The 26614-nt window shown below is 55.2% G+C and overlaps 1 protein-coding gene and 1 long non-coding RNA gene across 2 annotated transcripts in view; one reads left to right on the top strand and one right to left on the bottom strand.

The window, feature by feature from the left end:
- Positions 1-1664: 1664 nt before the first annotated feature.
- LOC122456356 lies at positions 1665-25411 on the bottom strand. The gene is made up of 3 exons (XR_006275230.1): positions 25401-25411; positions 9190-9196; positions 1665-1964 (listed from the first exon to the last, which is right to left on the bottom strand). It is a non-coding gene; the product is annotated as an uncharacterized LOC122456356 (long non-coding RNA).
- LOC119841135 (fatty acyl-CoA hydrolase precursor, medium chain-like) overlaps positions 6674-26614 on the top strand; it is a 33809-nt gene continuing 13868 nt past the window's right edge. Inside the window, 4 exon segments of the mRNA XM_043495309.1 lie at positions 6674-6821; positions 7005-7127; positions 8618-8672; positions 8674-8814. Of these exon segments, the coding sequence (XP_043351244.1) occupies positions 6806-6821; positions 7005-7127; positions 8618-8672; positions 8674-8814 (335 nt within the window). The 5' untranslated portion in view covers positions 6674-6805.

Below are 26614 nucleotides of genomic sequence, written 5' to 3'. Positions count from 1 at the left end.
TCAGAATCCACGGCCCTCCTGCAGCCCTCTGGCTGCTTCTGGCTCACCCGGGGCACCATTTCAGATTTTGGGGGAGGTGGGAGGAAACTTTAACCATGATTCCAGGGACTACTTAGGCACCTGAAAACTGTAAGTTATTACAGGTATCTGCAAAAACCCTAGGAATTAGCTGACAGGGGCTCTGTATCTAATTGTTATATAAAGAAAGAAAAAAATATATACAACACACCAATTAAAGCCACATTTAAAGTTTATATGTAAATTTAGAACAGTCAGGAGCTAATACAGCAAGATATTCCCAAGCCCAAGCTTTGGTATCACTTCTGGAGCTTTAATGCAGATATCAGAAACACACGTTTGATACTTTGTACACTATCTTTAGTAGAAATAAATAAAATCTGCTTACTTTCTTTAACAAACACAGTGTTACTGCCATTATCGACTCTATTTTAGTCAATTGTTTTTCACTAAAAACGTAATTTTAACATCTGTCATTACAGTTTTTTTCTCTTTATTAAGAAAGGAAATTTATTTTTCTAATTATTTTGGCATTTATGTTTACTGATCACAATCATGTACAGTAACTCCTTGCTTAACTTTGTAGTTATGTTCCTGAAAAATGCTACTTTAAGCGAAATGATGTTAAGTGAATCCAATTTCCCCATAAGAATTAATGTAAATGGGGCAGTTAGGTTCCAGGGAAATTTTTTTCACCAGACAAAAGACATTATATACACACAGTATAAGTATTAAACAATTTAATACTGTACACAGCAGTGATGATTATGAAGCTTGGTTGAGGTGATGGAGTCAGAGGGTTGGATATTTCCCAGGGAATGCCTTGCTGCTAAATGATGAACTAGAAACTCCGCTGAGCCCAGAAGGGTTAACATGTTGTTAATGTATCCTCACACTCTACAAGGCAGCACAAATCGAGGGAAGAGACCCAATAGACGCATGGCAATGGCTGCAAACGTTCCCTGCGGAAACTGAACATAATGATGAACCCATACTATCCCACTGGAGTGTGTGTGAGAGAGGAACTGTGTGTGTGTGGGGGGTGCATTGCCCATTTAAGTACACTGATCCCACTCTAAGTACATTGCCTTTAAGTATATCAGCAAGTTGAGACAGCAGCTGCTGCCAGCAAGCTCCCTCCGTCCTGAGTCCTGTCGTGTGTTCTCCCCCCATCCACTGCTCTTTGGATATGGGGTACAGGAGTGGGGGGAGGGAGACACCCTGACATCAGTACCTCTCTTCCCCCTCACTCCCTGCACAGCAAGCAGGAGGCTCCCGGGAGCAGCTCCATGGCAGAGGGCAGGAGCAGCACAGGACAGTGGCGGGAGGGACACCTGAACTGTCCAGCCCTTGATAGCCTGCTGAGCAGCTGCTGCACAAGGAACTTAGGGGAACTGATAGAAGAGCTGCCAGCCCACCCTGGTTCCAAGCCCCCCCAGCTCGCTCCAACAGGCTGCTCTTCCTGCATGTGGTGGACAAAGCAGGCAGCTGCTAAACAAGATTATAAGGGAGCATTGTGCAACTTTAAATGAGCATGTTCTCTAATTGATCAGTGGCGTAACAACATTGTGCTGGGACGTTAAGTGAGGACTTACTGTATGTGACTAACTAACATTTGACTTCATCATTGCTATTGGTATCGTAGTTGGAACTACATTTTGTTTTCATTCAAATTTTAAGTTATTTTACAGATATAACTAAAAATACAATTTGAAAATCAGCGACCTTCATCTGCACAGTGTCTATAATTATGTGTTTAGCTAATGTTATTTAAACTGGCATTGCTAAAGTGAGTACAAGCTAAAGTTACATTCTAGGAGGATACTATTATTTGATTCTACCACTTTAAATAATGAATGCCAAAGCACAATATGTTAATAAAAGTAATAACGATAATTACTCCAGCCAGGACAGGTTAGGCATTTTAGAACTTACTACTCAAAGAACTCAAGCCTAAGAGAGAAATACAATTATGAAATGCATAGCCCAGTAAAAAAAACCTAAAATAACAGCACTTTGAAAGAATAAAATTACAGAGAATATATGTGCACTGTAGGAAATACCAACAAGTGATAACAACAATATCAGCATGTGTTGGGCCAAGGTGGCCAACCTGTGTCTCTGGAGCCACATGCGGCACTTCAGAACTTAATATGCGGCTCCTTGGATTGGCACCGACTCCAGGGCTGGAGCTACAGGCACCAACTTTCCAGTGTGCCAGGGGGTGCTCACTGCTCAACCCCTGGCCCTGTCCCCACTCCACCCCTTCCCGCCCCCTCCCCTGAGCCTGCCGTGCCCTTGCTCTTTCCCCACAGCTGAGCGGGAAGTGCAGGGAAGGAGGAGGGGGGGAGGTGCTGATTGGCAGGGTTGCTGGTGGGTGGGAGGCGGGGGGAGGGGGCGAGGAACTGATGGGGGGGCTGCTGACGTATTACTGTGGCTCTTTGGCAATGTACATTGGTAAATTCTGGCTCCTTCTCAGGCTCAGGTTGGCCACCCTTGTGTTGGGCGGTGATGAGTGTGAAAGAGACAGTGTGAGAGCTGGGGGAGTGTGTGAGAGAACGCGTGCTGCTCCTTTAAGAGAGCAGCACGCAGCAGTCTGAAGGAAAGCTCCTTCAGACACAGCAGCCGCCAGCAGCTCTGTCCCCCCACCCCACCACCCACTATGCGGAGATGGCTGGGGGGGGGCGCAGGGGACACCCTGACATTAGCATCCCTCCTCTACACAGCAAACAGGAAGATCCCAAGAGCAAGTGTCAGGGGTGGCTCTAAGGCAGTGGACAGGAGCTGCAGACACCAGCTGAGCAGTAGAGGGATGGGCACCCCTGCTCCAGAGGCGCCCCATTTGTAACGGTGCCCTGGGCTTTTGCCCCATTCGCCCATGCCTAAGGTCGGCCCTGCTTCCAAATGGGCAGGCCACCCCTTACGCCCGGGTCAGCCCAAGGGGCACAAGGAGGCTGAGTGCGAGTGGAACACCACCAGTAGGCCTGCTAGGCACCCCAGACAACTGAAGCGTGGCTCATAGATGAAGGTCTAGCCAACATCCCGCAGGCGAGCTGCCCTCAGTCTGGGAAAGAGGCTGGCAACCCCAGCCCATTAACATGCTATGCTTGAGGGCAAATGGCACATATCGAGGGAGTGCCCACTGATGGAGTGTGAGTATGCCCCAGGCTGGATGGTGGAAACCCGGGCACGGAAACACCGCTCTCCCCAAGTTGATGGCACCAGCGATGGTCCAAGGAAAGCTGCAGCCAGACAGTGGTCCAGGCCTCCATGGTGGGAAGTAACACCACTCCCAAAAACACAATCCAGTTTCAGTGTATTCATGGCAATGTCAAGACCTATCCCAGCCAGCAGCTACAGCTGATGGTGGGAGCCCATACTGCAGTAATAACTGCAGCCTTAACAGAAAAATTGGCCTACCCCATGGTTATAGGCCTAGACTGATCCTTTTTATGGCAGGTTATTAATACCCAGGCCTGGGCCGCAAGTGAGAACGGGGCCAAGTGGCGACACCAGCTTGCCAGAACTTGGCAAACCTTGGGGAAGCCAATGACCCCAGGGAAGGGACATCCTGAGCAACAAGCCACAGACCCTCACCGAAAGAAAGAAGCAGGCCACCAGGAGCTGGAAGTCCTCTTACGGAATGGGAATTTCTTGCTAGAACAGAGGAGCAACCCTATATTAAGCCATGCATATGAGCAACTAGTCCCCATTAAACCATCTCAGGAAGGTGAATGGTATCCACACTTTGCACTTGGAAGGAGCACTTATACCAAATAGAGAAGAATCAGCAAACTGGATTGGTGAGAGACCAGCTGGTGGTACCGTGGTTGCAGGTGATACGTGCTATCCCCTGCATGGGCCACCTGGGAAGAGAAAAGATATTGGCCCAGATATTAGTTCAAGTCTATTGGCCAGGCATACATCATGAACTGAGAGAATAATGTTCCTCCTGCCCAGAGTGTCAACTAGCTAGAAGCAAATGGATTTGCAAGGCACCCTTGGTCCTTCTGCCTTGATTGACACCTCTTTTGAAAGGATCGCGGTAGACATGGTCAGACCCCTAGAAGAAACTGTAGCAGGGCATCAGTACATATTAGTTATTGTATCCAGAGGCTGTGCCTCTCCACTCCCCAAAAGCAACAGCTATAGCGCCAAGCTCTTGAAGCTCTTCTCACTCAGAAGGTTTCCCTGCGAAATATTAACAGACCACAGGACTAACTTCACTTCCCAACTGATACAGGAATTATGATTCCTTCTGAAGGTCAAGTCTCTGAAGACCTCAGTGTACCACCTGCAGACTGATGGTCTAGTAAGATGGTTTAATAAGACCCTGAAGGGGATGCTGAAGTGACAAACCCAGGCAGTGGGACCAGCTACTTTCTCTGATACTGGAGAGATTCCCTGGCCTCCATTTTATGTCCCTAGCTTCCATTTTGAATAGGCAAAAGTCAGTCTACCATTAAAAGCTGCAGGTCATATGATACTTCATTGCTGACAGTAGACCAGAAAGTTGAAAGTTCAGCTAAAAAAAAAAGCCTCCATAGAATTGCCACAAAGCCAAACAGGTGCGGCATAACTCTGTGGCATACAAGTAGTGATAAGCATGTGCAGTAAAGATCTCATAGCTGAGAGAGAAGAAGTGAGGAGTTAGGAGAGCGGCTGTCAGAGCAGAACAGATGGTGAGATCAAGCAGAGAACTGACCTGAAGAAGCAGAACAGAACAATCTGGAAAACCAGCAACAGAGGCGGTAGCGGCTAAAGTCAGCGGATACAGTAAGCCCGTCAGTTTTAATTACAGTATAAATATAAGTATAGTATAGTATAGCATAGTGTAAGGTATAGTATTAATGTGTGTGTATGAATGTTAATAAAGATGCATAAAATTCTGTTGTTAATCACAAGTTACCTATGTAAAATTTAGAGTATGTTTAAGAACTGCTGTCAGAGATCTAATGGACTGGCCGTTACAGAACACATCCACTCAGTATCATAAAATTATGTTATTGTGGTTTAATTGCTCTTTAACTTGCAATAAGGGATTTGTATCTGATTTTTATTTGTAGATTATACTGTGGTAGGGATTATTAGTTACATTCAGAAAAGATACTTTATTTAGGAGAAAATACTGCCTGTGTCAATCATTTTATCGGAAGGTTATAGCTACATCTTCTAGTGTTTCCTTAACTGCCATGGAAACCCATATCTTGGGAAGGACAGGTTAAAGGGGTGATAGGCAGGTTATTCTAGGGGTGCCCCAAAATCCATTTTCCGGGTTACACTACCATTCCCGTTTGCCATAAAGGAGCCTCCTACAAGCCTCTACAGGATTCTCCCCGTTCTAATTGCTCTATGGTTGCCAACTGCAGGGCATCTTAGATCTGCGACGAGAAGGATGGGAAGAAAAAGTTGTGGGGGGCCTTAAACACGATCCAATATATCATACAGTTAAGTGAGCAACTCAGAAATATAAGGGTGTTCACCAGGGAGAATTTGAGGAAGGCCCAACACACCCAGGAACAAAATTACAGTGTGTGTGGGGGGGAAGTATGACTATGAACTCTTCAGACTGGTGACAATGTTCTTCAGCTATTGCCCTCAGCCAAGTCTAAATTAATGGCTTGATGGCCAGCAGTCTCTGGATGGAGCACCTTCTTCCTGTTCACTGCTGCTTCCTGTAGTAAATTCCCCCTTTTAAGCTCCTTCTCCACCAAGCTGAACAAGCTAGCAGGTAAGTCTCCTTAGCGTGGAACAGGCCCAGAAGAGCTCGTTAGCCTCTTCCATACCAGTGTGAGGAGACAGCCACAAAACCCACCGCTCCCAAAGCCTGGTGGGAGTTCCTGACTTATAGTGAGGCAATACATCGCAGGAAGAAGGGTATAAGGTAAACCTTGCAAAGGGGCAATAGACTCTGGGAGACCAAACCCTTCAAACTGAATGTCCTGGGGCTGTCTGAGAGACTGATTCTCTTTCCAGACAGATTCTCATCCCTTGCAAAGGGAAGGGAAGAGGAGGAGTTGATCTCTGCCTGGTGCAATTGCCTTAGAGAGCTCCCTCAAGTGCTGCCAACTGCGGGGGAAGTGAGGGTACACAACAGGCATTTGGACCTCAGGGGGTTCAGGTTGCCTGACTTCTCCCCCACTCTGAGTCTGAGGTGTGAGCAGTCACATGTGCAATTCTCTCACAGTTCCGTATTGTGACTATTATATTGAACAATATCCCCTCTGCAGGAAGAAGTGCAGGTTTATTGAAATACTCTCAGTGCACCAACCTAATTTTGTAGCGAGTCCTATCAGCTTTTCCTTGCTGAATTGATTTCAAATAGTTTGTACAACTGCTTCGTCTGACCTCCTACCCTGCATTTCAGAAAGCAAAGAGGAACTCAGAATGATTGTGACACAAGTGTGGCTCCAAATGGGGGAGAGGCAGGGAGTGTGATCATTACTCCCAGGCAGGGCTGTCCCTACCCATATGCAAAGTACGCTGCGTAGGGCACCAGGAAATTTGGGGCACCACATCTCCTGGTGCCCTGTGCAGCTTCGTGCTGCTCTGCTCCAGCCCTGCCTCTTCCCACCCCTGCCCCGCCCCCACTCCCCTGGAGACTGCCACAGGGCTGGGCTTGCACTCACTGGCGGCGGGAAGTGTAGTGACCTGGACCCAGCTGCGCCGCTGGTGAGTGCTGGAGGGCAGTTCCCACCTGCCCCCGAAGCCAGCCGTGCCCCCCCATGGAGGCTTGGGGCCCCACTCCCCTGTGGAGGGGCCACATAGGGCCCCAGAATTGCTAGGGATGACCCTGCTCCCAGGTGATTTTCTGTACCATATTGACTTCCCCAAAAAACTACTGGCTCATTTTCAGTCAGGGCTTAGGTCAAAACTGAGTTTTAAAAACAGATTTCAATGTATTTCTACCATGTGTTTGAAAGAGAATGTAATTGTGAGCTCATATTTGGGCCCTTGTAGTGTGACTTTTGGGTTTACTTTTTCAGCAGTTAAAACAAGGAAGACAACACTGTGTTCAAGTGCACAGAAGAAAATGTCTTTTCCTGGTGGGAGTTCCTTGCTTTGGACCCTGATTTGTGCAGCATGGGTGATCGCAATTCTAGTTGAGGGTAAAGAATAAAATGTCTTACTTTAAAGGCAAACACTGAGTGGGATTCAGGGATTCCACAATCAGTTTCTGTCTGGTTCTGTGTAGTTTTTTTAATCAAAATCCTATTTTATTTTAATTTTACCCCAAATGAAGTTGGCAGACAGTTTACAGGACCTAGTTTGTACTGGAGACAAAGGATTATTCTCAGGAATTGATCTATTTCACTTTTACAAAGACAATGTGTGACCTTAGTCTGTACATTTCCTGGTCATTTGACAGCACAGTCTTTCTGAAGGCTAATTTTAATATTAGTACATAAAATATTTGAAAGGAAATCTGCATTGTCTGAAAGTAGAAATGTTAAGTTGACTATCAAAATCTATCCAGAGCGCACATGAAGGCTGCTCATTATATGGTTAACTCTGGATCAGCAGTTGAAATTACTTCAACTTTTATCTAATTGTTGTTTCTACAGCAGAGGTCTTGGGTCAAATTCCTTCCTGCTGTAACTCCAGTTAAAAAGTTCATCCACTAAATTACAATAGAGTTTCACTTGCTTACATCAGATCTGAATTTATCTTCTTGTGTTTGCAGGCTCATTTCTAATCTCCAGTGCTTAGGCTGGCTGTGTTCTGAACACAGCTTTAGATTTTTTTTTTCTTTTTAAATCTAGTCATCTTTGTATCCATACTCCATGGTTGTTTTTGCTGTGCTTTTACAGCACCTCACTGCTTAGTTGAGCTGAAGGCACTAGAATGGAGGGAGTGCCAAAAAAAAAATCCTACCATTCCTATATTTCAGAGCAGGTTCTTTTCAAGGAAAATAAGGAGCCTCTCTTTTGCTCATAGTCTGGGAAGAGTGTGGCTAGCACTGACAAGAGCCATGAAATATTTTCGCTGTACTTCTTTAAATGTTAGTTCTAAATATTAGAGCTTTCAAAGACAAAGGGGAAATTTATCAGATTACACAAAATATTGAACTTTGTGATGTGTGCTAGCCTGCTCAGCAGCAGGACCGAGTATAATGATTGATAGGATAAAAATTGTACTCTAGCTAACTTTAGACCCTGATTTTAAGTCATGTACTGTAGATAGGAATGGACTCAAGACTTAAGTCACAAAATTCTCACTGGATCCAGATTTCAAACATTCAAAAGTTTGGTGGTTGTTTGGCTCTGCAGTTTTCATTGGGGCCCTCCTCTGGGCCTGACTGCAAAATGGTGGCTTTCGAGGCTCTTTTTTCCTAGCTGCTGAAAAAGCTAATGATGGGAAAATATCTGAAACTGGGGGAATGTACACTGCAATGGAAGAAATCAGTGTTTGTAATAGCTACATTTACTGTGGCCACTGAAAACAAAGGAAAGCTTTGAAGAGAAGGGGGAAAAAAACCAAATTCTATGGATACTAGTGTTTGGTGCTAGTGGGGCCTGATCCAAAGCCTATTAAGTCAGCAGGACTCTGAATCAGGCCATTAACTTGTCCGGTTATTTATTTATCTTATGTTATACAGGACAACAAACCAAACAACCAGAAGTGGTTACCAAATATGGGCCACTGAAAGGGAAACGTCAAGGGAACTGACAGACTTACAAATGTGTTTCTTGGAATTCCTTTTGCAAAACCACCTGTGGGAGCCCTGAGATTTTCCCCACCACAACCAGCTGAACCATGGATCAGTGTGAGAGATGCAACTTCTTTTCCACCAACGTAAGAACTCTTGTGCTCCAAATTATGCATCTTTTACTTTTTTTTTATGTAACCTTTTTGGCCTAAATAAACTGAATTTATTCACTGGATAAAGGTGTTTATCCTAGAGGAGAACTTCGGCCCAATGAATATGCTTTTACAATAACGAAAAACTGCCCTGATGGTAAATCTAGTCACACAGACTGGTGCAGGCTTAATACTGTTTTATTAGCAAGGGCCATTTGCACAGCTCTTGCACTAAACCTCTCAAACAGTGTAGGGGTTCCTACCTGTCTAAGGCACGCTGGTCTTAACGGGACACACATTTACAGATGTGATAATCCTATGGAATGTGACTGGAGAACATATAGACCATTTCATAGAAATCCTCCACACTCAAATTCTAACTGGGAAACTCAGCTGAAATTGATGAGTATTTGCTTGAGATTCTTGAATAGAAGGTGCTACACAAGTTTAAACTATTACCACTGCTAGACGTTAACACCTCAAACAGTTAATTTTAGACCACATTGTTGGTGGGGTCTTGTGAAATGCAGTATGGAATTACTATTACTGCTTATAGGAAGAGCAGAGAAACTGGTTTGGCACTTTTTTTTCTTTTCTTCTTTACTGCTGTATATAAGTAATATAGTGAAGGAAGCATTCATTACAAATGCCTAAGTTGCTAAAATGACCTAATTGATGTCAAATTTTTAAACCATTTTTATATGGGAAAATTGAGCTACTGATGAAACAGGGTGGTGAAATTTAAATCAAGGTATATTAAATCAAGGTAAATCACTTGATTTTCTTTAAATCATTGACTTAAAACAGGTTGAGGCTTTGTCAAACTGATTTGAAAAACTTGTGCTATTGCAATTTTAGATTTAAATTTATAATGAACTAAATTCTAAATGCTGTTTTAAAAACAATGGTGAGACTGGTAGGGTACCTTATTTGAATTTTACAAAACTGCTATAAGTAAAAAAACCCAGATATTTGAAAAATTAACATCCTGATTCTGCAAATATTTAACTTGACTCACATGAATAGTCCCACTGACTTTATTGGGACTAGTCATATGTTTAAAGTTAAGCATGTGCAACAGTGTTTGCATCATTAGCAGCTAAACTGTACGAATTTTTTTTAAATCTATAAGTGACTTAAAACAAAATTCCTTCTGTGTTAACAATGAAAAGTTGCTGTAACTTTCAATGCATGAACCAAGTTATTGTGAACTTTTTTATACACACACAAAATCCATAAAAATAGAAGTCAGTTTTAGGCATAAGTGAGCAAATGTCTCTTTGACTTCTGAGTGCAAACTGTAATGGAGGAGTATAGCCTTGTTGAAGCATTTCAACTTCTTGACTTGTGGAAGGTGTGACAAAGCTCTGTCCTTGCCTCCGTGGGTCCCGCGTTTCCTGGTGGATTTTGCTAGCCTCAGAGGCTCACTGTGACCCTCCACATAACCCTTCTTTCTCTAGGGGCAACGGCCACAATCTACTGAGCCATTTTCATCATAAGCCAGCAAGGGAGGTGAGGAGAAGTTATCCTTCCTTGCACAGTCTCTGTTGTCTCCTAGTCTCAGTGATTAAACAGGGGGCAAAGGTGGGGGAGGGGAGCCCAGGCCCACCCTCTACTCCGGGCTCCAGCCCAGGGACCCTAATAGCATCAGCTATGGTAGCTGACCTTTTAGAAACATGACATGTACAATTCCCCGGGCTACTTCCCCCACAGCAGCCCTCACGTCCTCAAGCTCCACTTCATCCTTACCTCAGGGCCTCCTTCCTTGTGCCTGATATAGTGTGTACTACTCAGCCTCTCCAACTGCGCAACTTCTTCCCACAGCTCCTGACATGCACCCCCACCTGACTTACTGGAAGGCTTTTAACTAGTTTCAGCCAGCCCCTGATTGGCTTCAGGTGTCCCAATCAACCTAGCCTTCTCCCTGCCTTCTGGAAAGTTCTTAATTGGCCCCAGGTGTCTTAATTGACCTGGAGCAGCTGCATTTCACTTATCGTGGTACCAGGGATTGGTGTAGCCTGGAGTGAATCTCTCTCTCTCTCCCGCACTGCTCTCCCATAGCCTTCTAGCTTGGAGGGAGGTGGGAAGCTGCTACTCCTGCTGCTACGAGGCCCTAAGCTCTCCCTGCTGCTCCAGCTGCTCCCCTGGCTGGGCCAGACACCCCCCACCCCATTCTCTGCTACTTGGCTGCTGGACCCCCCACTCTTGGGTGCTGCTACTGCTCCAACTGCAGCCCTGGGGGGGGAGGGGGCTGCTAGCCCACTCCCCAGAGAGGAGGAGTGAGGCACCCCAGCCACTGCTGTTGTGGACACCACCACCACCACCTGAGAGGGGTCCATTCTGCCTGCCTGGACGACCACCTGGAGTTCCTGGAGCTGCTGCTGCTGCAGAGGCCGCTGCCTGGAGCTGCTGAAGCCCGAGGAGGAGAAGAAGAGGATCATCTGCCAGTGGGGCAGCACCTAGAGACTTTGCAGACCACCGTGGAGGGGGCCCTAAGACTGAGTAATTTCCAAACTGTGCTCTTGCGGTGGGGGTTTTGACTGTGTTCGTAGGGACACCAGGGGTGTGGCGTGGAGCTGCCCCCCGATCCATCTGTGTGTCCCCCCCAACCCCCACCACTATTACTACCACCGCTGCCCCCTCCACCACCCCCACTGGCTGTATACCATCTGCCTCAGCTCCTGCCTCTGGACTCAGCTGCTTGCTTGGCTTGCCACGCCCTATTTCCACCCTTTGGGCCAGAAGCAGCAGCCAGCTAAAAAAGACTTGTGCAAGTGCACATGGGCACATGTGCCCCCCCCGGACTGCCTACCCCCCAGCTTTGCCCTTTACTACCTGCCCCATTTGCCACTTACTTTGCCTCCTCTTTTGCTCCAGCCCCCCCTACTAGCTTCAGTTTGTTTGCCTGCCCCGCCCATTTCCTTCTGCAGCCTTTGTTTGTTTGCCCCGCCCCAGCCTCTGAAGCTAGCCCCTTGGTTTCCCTGTTCTACCCCCAGACCGCTTAGCCCCTCGCTCCGTGTGCCCATGCCCCTCCCATGCGCTTGTGCAACTCCCCATTTCAGTTGCAACCCTCTTCACTGCACCCTCAATGTTGTTGAATCCCCCCCCCGAAGTGCACCAAGAGGAGCCGGAATTTCCACTTTCTGTCGGTGACTGACCCCTAACCCCTGATTGCCCCCCGTCCAGCCCACCCCTTTTGGCGCCCTCCTCCCCTGCCTGCAGCCTAGCGGGGAGGAGTGGTCGACCTGTTTCCCCTCTCCCCTCCTCCTTTTGGTATCCCCCTTTCCTCCTTGCTCATGATGGTGGGGGATGAGACGGGTGAGACCTCTCCAGTAGCCCGAGCTCTCCCTCCCCCGCCTGCCCCTCTGTCACCCCCCCAAGCTTCTACGTCCGCTGCCAAACCATCTGCCATCGCCCCCGCTGGGGCACCAGCAGCGACGGGCACCGGGGTGACCTCCACTGCTGCCACGTCTATCACCCCCTCAGATTTGGGGGGAGTCCTCCCAGCCGGCGGGAAGGGCCAGGGGAAGAAGAAGGGGAAGGGCCCCACTAAAAAGACCAGGCCCTCCATGGCAGGGCTGCCCCCAATGCCCCGGCCCCATCTCCAGCTGGGGCGCCCGTCCCCGCATTTCCCTCCACCAGCTCTGCAGGTGTCCCTCCCCCGGCCCCCAGAGCATATGCCCAGGTGGCGGCAGCCCCCACGCCTGCCGCTACGTCATTTCTCCAGCCCACCGCCTCCACTACCATCTATAGCGGCCGGGGCCCCTTTCCCACCATGACCAGGAAGCACGGCGTCCGTTGCCTCCTGGTGCCCGCCTCGCCCCACGTGGAGCCCTATGTGCGGGCGTTGGCGAGGGTGGTGGGGCCCACGGCCATTGTGGCGGCCTCCAAAATGTATGGCAAGGTCGTCTTCTTCTTAGCATCGGAGGCCGCTGCCCAGGAGGCGGTGGAGAAGGGCCTGGCGGTGGGGGGCGTGTTCGTCCCCTTAGAGCCACTAGACGACCTGGGCGTCCGCCTGGTCCTGACCTCCGTCCCTCCCTTTCTGCCCAATGCCGCCCTGTTACCCACCCTTTCTACCTTGGGGAAGCCCATCTCTGTCATCAGCCCTCTCCCGTTGGGCTGCAAAGACCCCGCCCTCCGTCACGTCCTCTTGTTCTGCCGGCAAGTGCAGCTTCAACTGCCGCCGGCGGCGCGCGACGGAGAGGCACTCGAGGGGTCCTTCCTAGTCCCCTACCAAGGGGCCCGTTACAAGGTGCATTATTCCACCGGGGAGGCCCGGTGCTACCTCTGCCGGGCGATGGGGCACGTCCGGAGGGACTGCCCCCTGGACCGGGAAGAAGGGCCATCCAGGATCCCCGAGCCCCGGCAGGGCACCGGCCCCGTCATCGCCAACGCCCCTGGCTGCCCGGCGCCCGAAACCGCCCCTCCTCCTTCCCAGTCCACCATTGCTCCCGCTCGGGCCCAAGGGGTACCTCCCCCACTATGCCCAAACGAGCGGGAGAACCCCTCCCCCACTGTTTGCAATCTGGCGAAGCCTGTGGAGAAGGGTGCGGCAGGGACACGGCCCTGCATGGGAGAGGACCCGCCCCAAGGGGAATCTTCCCTCCCTTGTGCTGCCCCACCGTTACCCCCTCGAGTCCCTGAGCCATCGCCTCTGCCCCCTGACACAACCCCTGCTAGCCAGCCCCCGGATGATGCCATGGAGGGCTGGGCCCTAGTCCAGGGGAAGCGAGGCAAGCGGAAGGCTCGAGCTCCGCTCCTCCCATCTGACGCGGAGGCCCCCTAGAAGACCAGGAAGGGGGGCACCGATGCCGAGCCTTCCGCTCTACCCATGGGTGTGCTCCATCCACCAGAGCCGGCTGGGGAAGACGTGGCAGCACTGGAAGGCGGTATCTCCCCTCCACGGGAGTCCCTCCCCTCCAAGACCCCCGAGGCACCATCTGAAACCCCAGTGTGCCCCAAAGTAACCATCGCGTCAGGTGCCGGCGGGGAGAATCCTGGGGTAGCGGAAAATAATTTCCCCTCTATATATGAGGAGATCGAGGCCCTGGGTCTGACCCCGGTCACCCAGGGGGAGGACGATCCTATGCCAGCGGGCCTCGATCTGGGCGACTTCTTTCCAGCCCCCCTTTCCCCATACTCCCTCCCCCTAACCGTTGCTTCTGCTCCCACCTCCGAGGAGCCCCTGGACTCCTCCATCAACCCGGCTGCAGAAGGCACCCTGCTGAGAGCCACCGAGCCAGTTGAGGCGACGGCCAGTGCCACGAGGCTGGAACCTGAGCCACCAGGGGCATCCCTCGCTGGTGAGGAGCATTCGACCTCCTTTCCGGGAGAGGACCCTACAGAAGAAAGTCCACCTCCTGATGCCGTGGCTGCCAAATCCACCAGACAGCTTGCGCCCGGCATCGGTGAGAGCCCTCTCCTGACCCAGAATCTCACCTCTACCCCTGCCCTTGCCCTTCTCCCGCCCACCTCCCGAGATATTATTGCCACCCCTGGGACAGTCTCCTTCCCCTTTCCAACAGATGACTCCCAGGGAATGGCCTTTGTGTTTGCCCGTCCCGACCCACCAGGGGCTGCTATCCTCCCTCCGCCGCCCCCTATCGCCCCAGCATTCAGGTCAACCCATCAAGAGCCCCGTCGGGGGTCCGCACCCTGTCTGCCCGTCCCGCTGGGCCAGGGAGCTGTACCAAGGGCCCCATCGGGAAGCAACCAGACCATAACCCCAGCCCCCCATGCGCTGCGAGAGGAGTTGCGGGAGTTCCTAGAAGACGTCCGTGGCTCCCGCAACAAAGTCCAGCTTGCCCTCCAGCGATGGGGGGACTTTAATCAATTCCTCCGGGCCGCAAGGGCCCTCATGGGGGAGGAGAAAAGGACCGGGAGGCAGGGCGCCGCGGCCTACCAGCGGGTCCGCCACTTCCGTGACTCCTTACTCACCTACGGGGTGGGTCACGGACTGCTACGCGGCCCGCTGGGAGCCACGAGCATTCCTGCCGGTGAGGATGCCCCCCAGCCCTCCTCATGGCACCCTTTACCATCGCAACATTGAACACCCGTGGCTGTAAGATGGGTCTCCGCAGGTCCCAGGTGCTCTCCTTCCTTCGAGAGGGGAGGTACTCTGTGGTTTTCCTGCAGGAGACCCATACGGATCCGACCGCCGAAGACAGCTGGCGGCTGGATTGGGGAGACAGGGTCTACTTTAGCCACCTCACAGTTCATACGGGTGGAGTGGCGACCCTGTTCTCCCCCGACCTACGGCCCGAGGTGCTGGGGGTCGCCGAGGCTGTGCCGGGTCGCCTGCTGCACCTCCGGGTCCAAATGGAGGGGCTCGTAGTCAACCTCGTCAACATCTATGCCCCAGCAGCGAGCCCGGAGCGGCTGCAATTCTATCAGCAGGCATCCGCCTTCCTCGGCACCTTGGATCCTCAGGAGTGCCTGGTCCTGGGAGGGGACTTTAACATCACCCTTGAGGAACGGGACCGCTCGGGAACCGAGCAGAGCCCGGCCGCCGTGGCCGTCCTCCAGGAGATAGTCGAACACCACTCCCTGGTGGACGTCTGGCGCGACCACCACCCGGATGACACTTCCACGTTCACCTTTGTCCGGGTGGAGGCCCATCGGTCGCGCCACTCCCGGTTGGACCGCATTTATTTATCGCGCTTTCATCTCACACGAGCCCACTCCTCCAGCATCCGGCCGGCCCCATTTTCTGACCATCACATAGCCACCGTGACAGCCTCCCTCTGCGCGGAGAGGCCGGGGCCGGCCTATTGGCATTTTAACAACAGCTTGCTGGAGGATGCGGGCTTCGTGGCATCCTTCCGGGAGTTCTGGCTGGCCTGGCGAGGGCAGCGGCGTGCCTTTCCCTCGGCACGGCGGTGGTGGGACGTAGGGAAGGTGCGCGCCCGGCTCTTCTGCCGTGACTACACCCGGGGCACCAGCCGACGGAGGGATGCAGCGATAGAGCAGTTGGAACGGGAGGTCTTAGAGCTGGAGAGGCGTCTGGCCGCCAGCCCCGAGGATCCACCCCTCTGCGGAGCGTGCCGGGAGAAGCGGGAGGAGCTCCGGAGCCTCGAGGACCATCGGGCCCGGGGTGCCTTTGTTCGATCCCGCATCCGTCTCCTTCGGGAGATGGATTGCGGCTCCCGCTTCTTCTACGCCCTGGAAAAAAAGAGGGGGGCTAAGAAACATATCATCTGCCTACTGACAGAGGATGGCACCCCCCTCACGGATCCGGTGGAGATGTGCGAGAGGGCGAGAGCCTTCTACGCAAGCCTTTTCTCCCCGGAGCCGACCGATCCTAACGCTTGCAGAGTGCTGTGGGAGGAGCTCCCGACGGTCAGCGTGGGCGACCGAGACCGGCTAGAGCTGCCTCTCACTCTGGCCGAGTTCTCGGAAGCCCTCCGTCGCATGCCCACCAATAAATCTCCGGGCATGGACGGGCTGACCGTGGAGTTCTACCGCGTGTTCTGGGACGTCCTTGGCCCAGACCTAGTCACCGTCTGGGCCGAGTCTTTGCAGAGCGGGGTCCTCCCTCTTTCGTGCAGGCGAGCCTTGCTCGCCTTATTGCCGAAGAAGGGGGACCTCCGCGATTTACGAAATTGGCGTCCCGTCTCGCTCCTCAGCACGGACTACAAAATAGTGGCAAAAGCCATCTCCCTGAGGCTAGGGTCCGTGCTGGCGGACGTGGTCCACCCAGACCAGACCTACACCGTCCCGGGCCGCAGTATCTTCGACAACCTATATCTGGTCCGGGACCTATTGGAACTTGGGTGTAGGGATGGTCTGTCGTTCGCCCTCCTGTCTTTAGATCAGGAGAAGGCGTTCGACAGGATGGATCACGGGTATCTCCTGAGCACTCTGCAGGCATTTGGCTTCGGACCCAGGTTTATGAACTTTCTCCGGGTGCTGTACGCTTCCGCAGAGTGTCTGGTAAGACTCAACTGGACCCTGACCGAACCGGTCAACTTCGGGCGAGGAGTACGGCAGGGGTGCCCCCTCTCAGGCCAGCTCTACGCTCTGGCGATCGAGCCCTTCCTCTGTCTCCTCCGAAGGAGGTTGACAGGGTTGGTGCTGAGGGAGCCGGAGCTGCGGCTGGTCCTGTCGGCGTACGCTGATGACGTGCTCCTCATGGTCCAGGACCCGGGCGACTTGGTGCTAGTGGAGGCTTGCCAGGCAATCTATTCAGCAACCTCCTCTGCGCGGGTCAACTGGGTCAAGAGCTCTGGCTTGGTGGTAGGGGACTGGCGGCAGGCGAGCCCCCGCCCACCCGCGCTTCAAGCCATCCGGTGGAGCACGGGTCCGCTGCTCTATCTGGGCGTTTACCTTTCTGCCACGCATCCCTCTCCGCCGGAGAACTGGCAGAATTTAGAGGGCGGGGTGATAGAGCGGCTCCGGAAATGGACAGGACTGCTCCGGTGCCTCTCCCTTCGAGGGAGAGCGTTAGTGCTTAATCAACTAGTCCTGTCCATGCTTTGGTACCGGCTCAACACCCTGGTCCCAGCCCCGGCTTTCCTGACCAACCTGCGGACATCGATTCTGGAGTTCTTTTGGTCAGGACTGCACTGGGTCCCTGCAGGGGTTCTCCATCTACCTGTGGAGGAGGGAGGGCAGGGCCTCAAATGTCTGCTTACTCAGGTCCATGTCTTCTGCCTCCAGACCCTGCAGAGGCTCCTTTATGGTGCAGGTAGTCCGGCGTGGAGCATACTGGCGCACGCCTTCCTGCGCCGCTTCCGAGGGCTCCGATACGACCGACAGCTCCTTTATCTCCATCCGAGAGGTCTTCCGCGAGACCTCTCCGGGCTGCCGGTCTTCTACCAGGACCTCCTCCGGACCTGGAAACTCTTTACAACGACCAGGTCCGTGGCGGCCACCGAGGGGGCAGATCTCCTCGCGGAGCCCCTGCTACACAACCCCCAGCTCCGTTTGCAGGTGGCGGAGTCCCGCTCGGTGCGCCAGAGGTTGGTCCTGGCAGAGGTCACAAGAGTCGGAGACCTCCTGGACTATGACCGGGGAGACTGGCTGGATCCCCTAACCTTCGCTCAGCGCATGGGGCTTTCCAGACCTTGTACTCCCCGATGCATACTTCAGGAGGTGAAGGCCGCTTTGCCGCCCGCTGCTCGGGTATATCTCGACCGGGTCCTGCACGAGGGCACGCCCCGCCCACCCACTACCCCAGGCCCGCCGGACCTTTTAATTGGACCCCTCGCCCGTGGACCCAACCGATCCCTTCACCCCTTCACTAGAAGCCGGCTGCACGAGATGCAGCCGGTCTGTTTTCAAACCGCGCCAAGAAAACATCTCTACACGCTCGTGTTCCACACCCTTCACGCCCGCACCCTCATGTCCCGCCCCGATACAAAATGGCGGGACCTCCTGCCACCTTTGGAGGGTGAAGAGCCCCGGTGGGCCAGCCTATATTCCATCTTAATCCCAAAGCCCGCCGGGGATGTCAGTTGGCGGCTCCTTCACGGAGCCGTGAGCACGGGCGTGTACTTGGCGCGGTTCACCACAATCCCAGACACCTGCCCCTTTTGCGGCGTGAGGGATACCCTGGCACATGTCTACCTGGAGTGTGCCAGGCTGCAGCCCCTATTTCGGCTCCTCACCAATATCTTATTACGTTTTTGGTTGCACTTCTCCCCTCACCTTCTCATTTATGCACTCCCTATCCGTGGCCCCACAAAGTCCCGGGATCTCCTGGTCAACCTCCTCCTGGCCCTAGCTAAAATGGCCATCTACAAAACCAGAGTGAGGAGGTTGGCCGATGGAGTCTCCTGTGACTGTGGGGCCTATTTCCGATCCTCGGTCCGTTCACGTATCCGGGCAGAGTTCCTCTGGGCAGCGTCCTCTGACTCCCTTGACGCCTTTGAGGAGCAGTGGGCTCTGTCCGGGGTTCTCTGCTCGGTGTCCCCGTCCGGTTCCCTTCTTTTGACCCTTTGACCGCACTCCTGTCCCTGTTATTTTATTAGTTGTCCCCTGGAATTTTTTGGGTATCTAGGTCCTGTGGATCCCCCTTTTAGGCTGGGGGGGACCCTTTAGCAGTGGACGGGCTTCGCCCGCCCACTTCCCGGATCCCAATAAGACTGCTCTCCCATAGCCTTCTAGCTTGGAGGGAGGTGGGAAGCTGCTACTCCTGCTGCTACGAGGCCCTAAGCTCTCCCTGCTGCTCCAGCTGCTCCCCTGGCTGGGCCAGACACCCCCCACCCCATTCTCTGCTACTTGGCTGCTGGACCCCCCACTCTTGGGTGCTGCTACTGCTCCAACTGCAGCCCTGGGGGGGGAGGGGGCTGCTAGCCCACTCCCCAGAGAGGAGGAGTGAGGGACCCCAGCCACTGCTGTTGTGGACACCACCACCACCACCTGAGAGGGGTCCATTCTGCCTGCCTGGACGACCACCTGGAGTTCCTGGAGCTGCTGCTGCTGCAGAGGCCGCTGCCTGGAGCTGCTGAAGCCCGAGGAGGAGAAGAAGAGGATCATCTGCCAGTGGGGCAGCACCTAGAGACTTTGCAGACCACCGTGGAGGGGGCCCTAAGACTGAGTAATTTCCAAACTGTGCTCTTGCGGTGAGGGTTTTGACTGTGTTCGTAGGGACACCAGGGGTGTGGCGTGGAGCTGCCCCCCGATCCATCTGTGTGTCCCCCCCAACCCCCACCACTATTACTACCACCGCTGCCCCCTCCACCACCCCCACTGGCTGTATACCATCTGCCTCAGCTCCTGCCTCTGGACTCAGCTGCTTGCTTGGCTTGCCACGCCCTATTTCCACCCTTTGGGCCAGAAGCAGCAGCCAGCTAAAAAAGACTTGTGCAAGTGCACATGGGCACATGTGCCCCCCCGGACTGCCTACCCCCCAGCTTTGCCCTTTACTACCTGCCCCATTTGCCACTTACTTTGCCTCCTCTTTTGCTCCAGCCCCCCCTACTAGCTTCAGTTTGTTTGCCTGCCCCGCCCATTTCCTTCTGCAGCCTTTGTTTGTTTGCCCCGCCCCAGCCTCTGAAGCTAGCCCCTTGGTTTCCCTGTTCTACCCCCAGACCGCTTAGCCCCTCGCTCCGTGTGCCCATGCCCCTCCCATGCGCTTGTGCAACTCCCCATTTCAGTTGCAACCCTCTTCACTGCACCCTCAATGTTGTTGAATCCCCCCCCCCGAAGTGCACCAAGAGGAGCCGGAATTTCCACTTTCTGTCGGTGACTGACCCCTAACCCCTGATTGCCCCCCGTCCAGCCCACCCCTTTTGGCGCCCTCCTCCCCTGCCTGCAGCCTAGCGGGGAGGAGTGGTCGACCTGTTTCCCCTCTCCCCTCCTCCTTTTGGTATCCCCCTTTCCTCCTTGCTCATGATGGCGGGGGATGAGACGGGTGAGACCTCTCCAGTAGCCCGAGCTCTCCCTCCCCCGCCTGCCCCTCTGTCACCCCCCCAAGCTTCTACGTCCGCTGCCAAACCATCTGCCATCGCCCCCGCTGGGGAACCAGCAGCGACGGGCACCGGGGTGACCTCCACTGCTGCCACGTCTATCACCCCCTCAGATTTGGGGGGAGTCCTCCCAGCCGGCGGGAAGGGCCAGGGGAAGAAGAAGGGGAAGGGCCCCACTAAAAAGACCAGGCCCTCCATGGCAGGGCTGCCCCCAATGCCCCGGCCCCATCTCCAGCTGGGGTGCCCGTCCCCGCATTTCCCTCCACCAGCTCTGCAGGTGTCCCTCCCCCGGCCCCCAGAGCATATGCCCAGGTGGCGGCAGCCCCCACGCCTGCCGCTACATCATTTCTCCAGCCCACCATCTCCGCTACCATCTATAGCGGCCGGGGCCCCTTTCCCACCATGACCAGGAAGCACGGCGTCCGTTGCCTCCTGGTGCCCGCCTCACCCCACGTGGAGACCTATGTGCGGGCGTTGGCGAGGGTGGTGGGGCCCACGGCCATTGTGGCGGCCTCCAAAATGTATGGCAAGGTCGTCTTCTTCTTAGCATCGGAGGCCGCTGCCCAGGAGGCGGTGGAGAAGGGCCTGGCGGTGGGGGGCGTGTTCGTCCCCTTAGAGCCACTAGACGACCTGGGCGTCCGCCTGGTCCTGACCTCCGTCCCTCCCTTTCTGCCCAATGCCGCCCTGTTACCCACCCTTTCTACCTTGGGGAAGCCCATCTCTGTCATCAGCCCTCTCCCGTTGGGCTGCAAAGACCCCGCCCTCCGTCACGTCCTCTTGTTCTGCCGGCAAGTGCAGCTTCAACTGCCGCCGGCGGCGCGCGACGGAGAGGCACTGGAAGGGTCCTTCCTAGTCCCCTACCAGGGGGCCCGTTACAAGGTGCATTATTCCACCGGGGAGGCCCGGTGCTACCTCTGCCGGGCGATGGGGCACGTCCGGAGGGACTGCCCCCTGGCCCGGGAAGAAGGGGCATCCAGGACCCCCGAGCCCCGGCAGGGCACCGACCCCGTCATTGCCGACGCCCCTGGCTGCCCGGCGCCCGAAACCGCCCCTCCTCCTTCCCAGTCCACCATTGCTCCCGCTCAGGCCCAAGGGGCACCTCCCCCACTATGACCAAACGAGCGGGAGAACCCCGCCCCCGCTGTTTGCAATCTGGCGGGGCCTGGGGAGGAGGGTGCGGCAGGGACACCGCCAAGCATGGGAGAGGGCCCGCCCCAAGGGGAATCTTCCCTCCCTTGTGCTGCCCCACCATTACCCCCTCGAGTCCCTGAGCCATCGCCTCCGCCCCATGACACAATCCCTGCTAGCCAGCCCCTGGATGATGCCATGGAGGGCTGGGCCCTAGTCCAGGGAAAGCGGGGCAAGCGGAAGGCTCGAGCTCCGCTCCTCCCATCTGACGCGGAGGCCCCCTGGAAGACCAGGAAGGGGGGCACCGATGCCGAGCCTTCCGCTCTACCCATGGGTGTGCTCCATCCACCAGAGCCGGCTGGGGAAGACGTGGCAGCACTGGGAGGCGGTATCTCCCCTCCACGGGAGTCCCTCTCCTCCAAGACCCCCGAGGCACCATCTGAAACTCCAGTGTGCCCTGAAGTAACCGTTGCGTCAGGTGCCGGCGGGGAGAATCCCGGGGTAGCGGAAAACAATTTCCCATCTATATATGAGGAGATCGAGGCCCGGGGTCTGACCCCGGTCACCCAGGGGGAGGACGATCCTATGCTAGCGGGCCTCGATCTGGGCGACTTCACTCCAGCCCCCCTTTCCCCATGTTCCCTCCCCCTAACCATTGCTTCTGCTCCCACCTCCGAGGAGCCCCTGGACTCCTCCATCAACCCGGCTGCAGAGGGCACCCCGTTGAGAGCCGCCGAGCCAGTTGAGGCGATGGCCAGTGCCACGCGGCTGGAACCTGAGCCACCAGGGGCATCCCTCGTTGGTGAGGAGCATTCGACCTCCTTTCCAGGAGAGGACTCTACAGAAGAAAGTCCACCTCCTGATGCCGTGGCTGCCAAATCCACCAGAGAGCTTGCGCCCGGCATCTCTCCCCGCCCAGACTCTCACCTCTACCCCTGCCCCTGCCCTTATCCCGTCCACCTCCCGAGATGTTATTGCCACCCCTGGGACTGTCTCCTTCCCCTTTCCAACAGATAAGTCCCAGGGAGTGGCCTTTGTGTTTACCCGTCCCGACCCACCAGGGGCTGCTATCCTCCCTCCGCCACCCCCTATCGCCCCAGCATTCAGGTCAACCCATCAAGAGCCCCGTCGGGGGTCCACACCCTGTCTGCCCATCTCGGTGGGCCACGGGGCTGTACCAAGGGCCCCGTTGGGGAGTAACCAGACCATAACCCCAGCCCCCCATGCGCTGCAAGAGGAGTTGCGGGAGTTTCTAGAAGACGTCTGTGGCTCCCGCAACAAAGTCCAGCTTGCCCTCCAGCGATGGAGGGACTTTAATCAAATCCTCCGGGCCGCAAGGGCCCTCATGGGGGAGGGTAAAAGGACAGGGAGGCAGGGCGCCGCGTCCTACCAGCGGGTCCGCCTCGTCCGTGACTCCTTACTCACCTACGGGGTGGGTCACGGACTGCTGCGCGGCCTGCCGGGAGCCACGAGCATCCCTGCCGGCGATGATCCCCCCCAGCCCTCCTCATGGCACCCTTTACCATCACAACATTGATGGCTGTAGGATGGGTCTCCGCAGGTCCCAGGTGCTCTACCTTCCTTCGGAAGGGGAGGTACTCTGTGGTTTTCCTGCAGGAGACCCATACGGATCCAACCGCAGAAGACAGCTGGTGGCTGGATTGGCGGGACAGGGTCTACTTTAGCCACCTCACAGTTCGTACAGATGGAGTGGCTACCCTGTTCTCCCCCGACCTACCGCCCAAGGTGCTGGGGGTCGCCGAGGCTGTGCCGGGTCGCCTGCTGCACCTCCGGGTCCGCATGGAGGGGCTCGTAGTCAACCTCGTCAACATCTATGCCCCAGCAGCGAGCCCGGAGTGGCTGCAATTCTATCAGCAGGCATCCGCCTTTCTTGGCACCTTGGATCCTCAGGAGTGCCTGGTCCTGGGAGGGGACTTTAACATCACCCTTGAGGAGCGGGACCGCTCGGGGACCGAGTAGAGTCCGGCCGCCGTCGCCGTCCTCCAGGAGATAGTCGAACACCACTCCCTGGTGGACGTCTGGCGCGACCACCACCTGGATGACACTTCCACATTCACCTTTGTCCGGGTGGAGGCCCATCGGCTCCCTGCAGGGGTTCTTCATCTACCTCTGGAGGAGGGAGGGCAGGGCCTAAAATGTCTGCTCGCTCAGGTCCATGTCTTCCGCCTCCAGACCCTGCAGAGGCTCCTTTATGGTGCAGGTAGTCCGGAGTGGAGCATACTGGCGCACGCCTTCCTGCGCCGCTTCCGAGGGCTCTGATACGACCGGCAGCTCCTTTATCTCCATCCGAGTGGTCTTCCGTGAGACCTCTCTGGGCTGCCGGTCTTCTACCAGGATCTCCTCCGGACCTGGAAACTCTTTACAACGACCAGGTCCGTGGCGGCCACCGAGGGGGCAGATCTCCTCGCGGAGCCCCTGCTACACAACCCCCAGCTCCCTGTGCAGGTGGCGGAGTCCCGCTCGGTGCGCCAGAGGTTGATCCTGGCAGAGGTCACAAGAGTCGGAGACCTTCTGGACTATGACCGGGGAGACTGGCTGGATCTCCTGATGCTCGCTCAGCGCATGGGGCTTTCCAGACCTTGTACTCCCCGGCGCATACTTCAGGAGGTGAAGGCTGCTTTGCTGCCCGCTGCTCGGGTTGATCTCGACCGGGTCCTGCACGAGGGCACACCCCGCCCACCCGTTACCCCAGGCCCGCCGGACCTTATAATTGGACCCTTGCCCCGTGGACCCAACCGACCCCTTCACTGGAAGCCGACTGCACGAGATGCAGCCATTCTGCTTTCAAACCGCGCCAAGAAAACATCTCTACACGCTCGTGCTCCACACCCTTCACGCCTGCCCCCTCGTGTCCCGCCCCAATACAAAATGGTGGGACCTCCTGCCACCTTTGGAGGGTGAGGAGCCCCGGTGGGCCAGCCTATATTCCACCTTAGTCCCAAGGCCCGCCGGGGATGTCAGTTGGCGGCTCCTTCACGGAGCCGTGAGTACGGGCGTGTACTTGGCGCGGTTCACCACAATCCCAGACACCTGCCCCTTTTGCGGCATGAGGGATACCCTGGCACATGTCTACTTGGAGTGTGCCAGGCTGCAGCCCCTATTCCGACTCCTCACCAATATTTTATTACAGTTTTGGTTGCACTTCTCCCCTCACCTTCTCATTTATGCACTCCCTATCCATGGCCCCACAAAGTCCCGGGATCTCCTGGTCAACCTCCTCCTGGCCCTAGCTAAAATGGCCATCTACAAAACCAGAGTGAGGAGGTTGGCCGATGGAGTCTCCTGTGACTGTGGGGCCTATTTCCGATCCTCGGTCCGTTCACGTATCTGGGCAGAGTTCCTCTGGGCGGCGTCCTCTGACTCCCTTGATGCCTTTGAGGAGCAGTGGGTGCTGTCCGGGGTTCTCTGCTCGGTGTCCCCATCCAGTTCCCTTCGGTTGATCCTTTGACCACACTCCTATCCCTGTTATTTTATTAGTTGTCCCCCGGAATTTTTTGGGTATCTAGGTCCTGTGGATCCCCCTTTTAGGCTGGGGGGGATCCTTTAGCGGTGGACGGGCTTCGCCCGCCCACTTCCCGGATCCCAATAAAAAAAATGACTCTCCCATAGCCTTCTAGTTTGGAGGGAGGTGGGAAGCTGCCCTAAGCTCTCCCTGCTGCTCCAGCTACTTCCCTGGCTGGGCCAGACACCCACCCCCCCATTCTCTGCTACCTGGTTCTGGACCCCCAACTCTCGGGTGCTGCTACTGCTCCAACTGCAGCCCCGGCCGGGGGCTGCTAGTCCATTCCCCAGAGAGGAGGAGTGAGGGACCCCAGCCACTGCTGTTGTGGACACCACCACCACCTGAGAGTGGTCCTTTCTGCCTGCCTGGACTACCACCTGGAGTTCCTGGAGCTGCTGCTGCTGCATCTGCTGCCTGGAGCTGCTGAAGTCCCGAGGAGGAGAAGAAGCGGACCATCTACGAGTGCGGGAGCACCTAGAGTCTTTGCAGACCACCGTGGAGGGGGCCCTAAGACTGACTAACTTTCAAACTGTGCTCTTGTGGTGGGGGTCTTGACTGTGTTTGTAGGGACACAGGGGGTGTGGCGTGGAGCTGCCCCCCGATCCATCTGTGTGTCCCCCCAACCCCCCCACTATTACCACCACCGCTGCCCCCTGCACCCCCCCACTGGCTGTATACCATCTGCCTCAGCTCCTGCCTCTGGACTCAGCTGCTTGCTTGGCTTGCCACGCCCTATTTCCACCCTTTGGGCCAGAAGCAGCAGCCAGCCTAAAAAGACTTGTGCAAGTGCATGTGGATGCACGTGCCCCCCCCGGACTGCCTACCCCCCAGCTTTGCCCTTTACTACCTTCCCCATTTGTGCTTTGCAGCTTTTGTCCCTCTTATGCCCCAGTCCCTGCTTACTACCTTCAGTTTGTTTGGCTGCCCCGCCCATTTCCTCCTGCAGCCTCTGTTTGTTTGCCCCACCCCAGTCTCTGAGGCTAGCCCCTTGGTTTCCCTGCCCTACCTCCAGCCTGCTTAGCCCCTTGCTCCGTGTGCCCATGCCCCCTCCCATGCGCTTGTGCAACTCCCCATTTTAGTTTCAACCTTTTTCACTGCACCCCAAATGTTGTTGTATCCCCACCTCCCCAGTACACCAAGAGGAGCCGGAATTTCACCCTGTGTCAGCGACTGAACCCTAACCCAATTGCCGCCCGTCCAGCACGAGATGCAGCCGGTCTGCTTTCAAACCGCGCCAAGAAAACATCTCTACACGCTCGTGCTCCACACCCTTCACGCCCTCACCCTCTTGTCCCGCCCCGCTACAAAATGGCGGGACCTCCTGCCACCTTTGGAGGGTGAGGAGCCCCAGTGGGCCAGCCTATATTCCACCTTAGTTCCAAGGCCCGCCGGGGATGTCAGTTGGCGGCTCCTTCACAGAGCCGTGAGCACGGGCGTGTATTTGGCGCGGTTCACCTCAATCCCAGACACCTGCCCCTTTTGCGGCGTGAAGGATACCCTGGCACATATATACTTGGAGTGTGCCAAGCTGCAGCCCCTATTCCGGCTCCTCCCCAATATTTTATTACATTTTTGGTTGCACTTCTCCCCTCACCTTCTCATTTATGCACTCCCTATCCGTGGCCCCACAAAGTCACGGGATCTCCTGGTCAATCTCCTCCTGGCCCTAGCAAAAATGGCCATCTATAACACCAGAGTGAGGAGGTTGGCTGATGGAGTCTCCTGTGACTGT

This window comes from Dermochelys coriacea, chromosome 12 (genome assembly GCF_009764565.3).
Source record: "Dermochelys coriacea isolate rDerCor1 chromosome 12, rDerCor1.pri.v4, whole genome shotgun sequence".
NCBI lineage: Eukaryota > Metazoa > Chordata > Testudines > Dermochelyidae > Dermochelys > Dermochelys coriacea.
This window is presented reverse-complemented; position numbering and strand designations above follow the sequence as displayed.